This window comes from Morone saxatilis, unplaced genomic scaffold (assembly GCF_004916995.1).
Source record: "Morone saxatilis isolate NCDOM2014 unplaced genomic scaffold, NCSU_SB_2.0 Contig6, whole genome shotgun sequence".
Classification (NCBI taxonomy): domain Eukaryota; kingdom Metazoa; phylum Chordata; class Actinopteri; family Moronidae; genus Morone; species Morone saxatilis.
The window spans coordinates 13,553,882-13,557,765 of record NW_023340206.1 but is presented as its reverse complement, the minus strand read 5'-3'; the positions used below and the strand labels follow the sequence as shown (position 1 = coordinate 13,557,765).

Genomic DNA, 3,884 nt, shown 5'->3' with positions numbered 1-3,884 from the left:
GAGGAAGAGCAGCTTCAGGGGCTGGAGGACGCTGATATCATCAAGTTCACACTCTCTCCTGTCTCTGTGAAGAGTGAAGAAGAGGAGGAAGAGAAACCTCAGCCCTCACAGCTTCATCAAAGACAAACTGAACAGATGAAAACAGAAACCAGCGACTCAGATCCACAAAGACATTTACAACCAGATACTGATGACACGGCCTCAGACTTTTTGGAGACTGATGACGGTGGCGACTTGAGGAAGAGCAGTGAACCTCAGTCAGGTTTAAACTTTCTGAAAAGTAACAGTGAATGTAATACTGGCGAGAAATCAATCAGCTGCTCCGAGTGCGGTAAACAATTCAGCCAAAACTCAAATCTGAAGACCCACATGAGAATTCACACAGGAGAGAAACCATTTAGTTGCTCAGTTTGTGGTAAAGGATTCGCACAAAAGACAACTTTGACCTCACACTTGAGAGTTCATACAGGAGAAAAACCTTTCACATGCTCCGTTTGTAAAGTCAGTTTTAGTCTCAGATACAATTTACACCAACACATGAGAATGCACACTGGGGAGAAACCCTTTGGCTGTTCTGTCTGTGGTAGAAGATTCACACAAAGCTCAACTTTGACCTCACACTTGAGAGTTCATACAGGAGAAAAACCATTCAAATGCTCAGTTTGTAAAATAAGTTTTCGTGACAGAGGCACTTTGTTCAGGCACAGGAGTATCCATACCGGCGAGAAATCATTCAGTTGTTCAGTTTGTGGTAAAGGATTTATACAAAAGGGACATATGACTCACCACATGGCTCTCCACACAGGGGAAAGACTGAGTTGTTCAGTTTGCAATAAAAGATTTATACAAAAGGGCCATCTGACCCACCACATGGCACTCCACACAGGGGAGCGACTAAGTTGTTCATTCTGCAGTAAAAGTTTTATTAAAAAGGTAAATCTGACACGCCACATGGCTCTCCACACAGGGGAGAGACTCCGTTGCTCAGTCTGCAGTAAAAGCTTTAAATATAAAGTAAACCTGACACGTCACACAGCACTCCGCAACTGCAGTGTTTGTGGAAAAACATTCACTTGTCCTTCCCAGCGCAAAAAGCACCAGTGTGTTGGTCGTCAGTCCTCACAGCCTCATCAAAACCAAACTGAAGAGAACAGAGACGCAGAGTATTTGAAAACAGAAGCTGATGAAGAGGACTGTGGGGGACCAGAACCAGCCAGCAACTTTAAACCAGATAGTGATTTTAAACCAGATGCTGGTGACAGAACGTCACACTTCTCTGAAGATGAGACAAAAGCCAGTGATGATTGGAGGAAGAGCAGCGATCTTCAGGCAGGTAACAGTGGATGTAATACTGGTGATAAATCCTTTAGCTGCTCTGACTGTGGTAAACGGTTCAACCATAACTCAAATCTGAAGAGACACATTAGAATCCACACAGGGGAGAAACCCTTCAGTTGTTCCGTCTGTGGTAAAGGATTCGCTCAAAGCTCAACTTTGACTTCACACTTAAGAGTTCATACAGGAGAAAAACCTTTCACATGCTCAGTTTGTCAAACTAGCTTTAATGACAGGGGCACTCTGTATCAACACATGAGATTGCATACTGGGGAAAAACCCTTCAGTTGCTCAGCTTGTGGTAAAAGATTTGCACAAAAAGGAAATCTGACACATCACATGGCGGTCCACACGGGGGACAAACGATACGGCTGCATCTTTTGTGACTTAGGATTCACTGGACTTTATGAGCTCAAAAACCATCAGTGCGTTGGTCGTCAGTCCTCACAGCTTCATCAAAGCCAAAGTGAAGAGAACAGAGACGCAGAACATTTGAAAACAGAAGCTGATGGAGAGGACTGTGGAGGACAAGAACCAGTCAGGAACTATAATCCAGATAGTGATTTACAGTCAGATACTGATGACAAGATGTCAGACTCTGAAAGTGAGACTGATAACAGTTGTGATTGGGAGGAGACCAGGGAACCTCCGTCAGGTTCAAAACCTCTGCAAAACAATGAAGTAACTGATGAGGGATTTAATACTGGAAAAACATCCGGTAGCTCCTCTGAATGTGATGCAAGCGTTGACCACAGGGGACATCTGCTGCAGGAACACAATGGAATCCAAACAAGAGAGAAACAGTTTAGTTGCTCAGTTTGTGGTAAAATATACTCTCAGAAGAAATCCTTAACGAATCACATGAGACTTCATTCAGAGGGAAAACACTTTAGCTGCTCAGTTTGTGAAAAAACGTTTCCTTGGAGAGGAGAGTTTGTGAGGCACATGAGAATCCACACAGGGGAGAAACCCTTCAGTTGTTCTTTCTGCGGCAGAGGATTCGCACGAAGCTCAGCTTTGACCACACACTTGAGACTTCACACGGGAGAAAAACCTTTCACGTGCTCACTTTGTAACACAAGTTTCGCTGACAGTAGCACTTTGTCCAAACACATGAGAATGCACAGCGGGGAGAACCGGTTTAGTTGCTCTGTTTGTGGTAAAGGATTCACTCAGCTCGGTCTCATTAAAAAACACAGGTGTGTTGGTGAGAGCAGTGGAGGTAACTGAAGGATTGAAGGGGTAGACTTCAACACTAATCAGTGAAACTGTGCCTTACGGTATGACTTATATTCATCTATTTAAAATGGATTACAATTCAACTTATACTTTACATATGCTGAGAGAGTTTTTGGTTTCTATGATCATTCTTAACCTTGGTATCTGCATTGTTGTGCCCTTACGACAAGTGTCTCTCCGCATAGAGTACATGACACGCTCAGATCAGATCGCACTGGCAGGAAGAGACACCATAGAGAAACTGGTCAATTTTCAAAATTAAATACAGTGCACAGACTTTCAAATCGAATGTCATGCTACATCAACCTTGTGGCACCAGGCCAGAAGTCAATCAGTAAGAGGAGATTTAAAGCTGAGAAACGTGCTGTTTTGCGTCCTTTTAAGGACAAAATATACAAGTAAACGACGTCGGGCTTTGAAGACTCTGCAGCGCGGACCACAGCGCTTTAAAGCCGGGCTAACACGTCATTGGTTCAAACTTGTGTCTGCAGCTTTATTTTGTATGTTTATAAGTTTAGAACTCAGTGTGTCTTTATTTTCCTTAGGAGGGTTTCATCTCCATCACAGTCTGCCCGAGTCTTCAGTCGTTTTTTAGAAATAGGTAAATTATTATAACTTATTTATACTTTTTTCTGTAAAACAATGTTTTAATTTCATCAAAAATCTTCAAGTGAATCAAGAACATTTAAGAAAATGTTCAATGATAGGCATACATGAGTAAATACAATGGTGGGAGATTAATTTTCAGTTGACATTAAGACATTGTGAAATCTTTGAAAACCAAGAAGAAAAATGTGTAATCCTTTAATATGTATGTCTTTTTAGAAAATGTAATTGTTATGGAACAGTTATACAGTAAATAATTTGTAGATCATCTGTAGCAATAATTGTAAATGATTCAATTGTATTTGAATATTCCTGCATAAACGGGTCCAGAAACAGTGTTGGAGTTGTATAAAATGTGAATAACATAACATAACATTCTTCCTACCGCTGCTGTATAAGTCAGTGGCCCACTTGTGCCACCCCAGTCAAAAAAGTCTGGACACACCCCTGGAAAGGACTGAACAAATCCACTTCTGAGGATATATGAGTCACATTTTTACAAGAATAAAAGATCTTAATTACAAAAGTTAGTATGATTCATTCTCATTAATGTCCTAATAATGTATCTGCATTGTAATAAGTGAGGAGGCTGCCACTGCTGTCGGCTCATTTATGTGTAACTGAAATGTTTAGTAGTGAAGAAGTCACTAAATTATTAATCAGTAATTAATTAAATTCAATCAGTGAGTGTAAATGCTCCTCCA

At 41.1% G+C, this 3,884-nt stretch overlaps 1 protein-coding gene across 1 annotated transcript in view; it reads left to right on the top strand.

Moving 5' to 3' along the window:
- Nucleotides 1-3,884, top strand: part of LOC118339701 (zinc finger protein 271-like) — a 10,634-nt gene that overhangs the window by 160 nt on the left and 6,590 nt on the right. The window contains exons 2-3 of the mRNA XM_035677400.1: nt 4-117; nt 1,138-1,850. Of these exons, the coding sequence (XP_035533293.1) occupies nt 4-117; nt 1,138-1,850 (827 nt within the window). The remainder of the gene's footprint in view (nt 1-3; nt 118-1,137; nt 1,851-3,884) is intronic.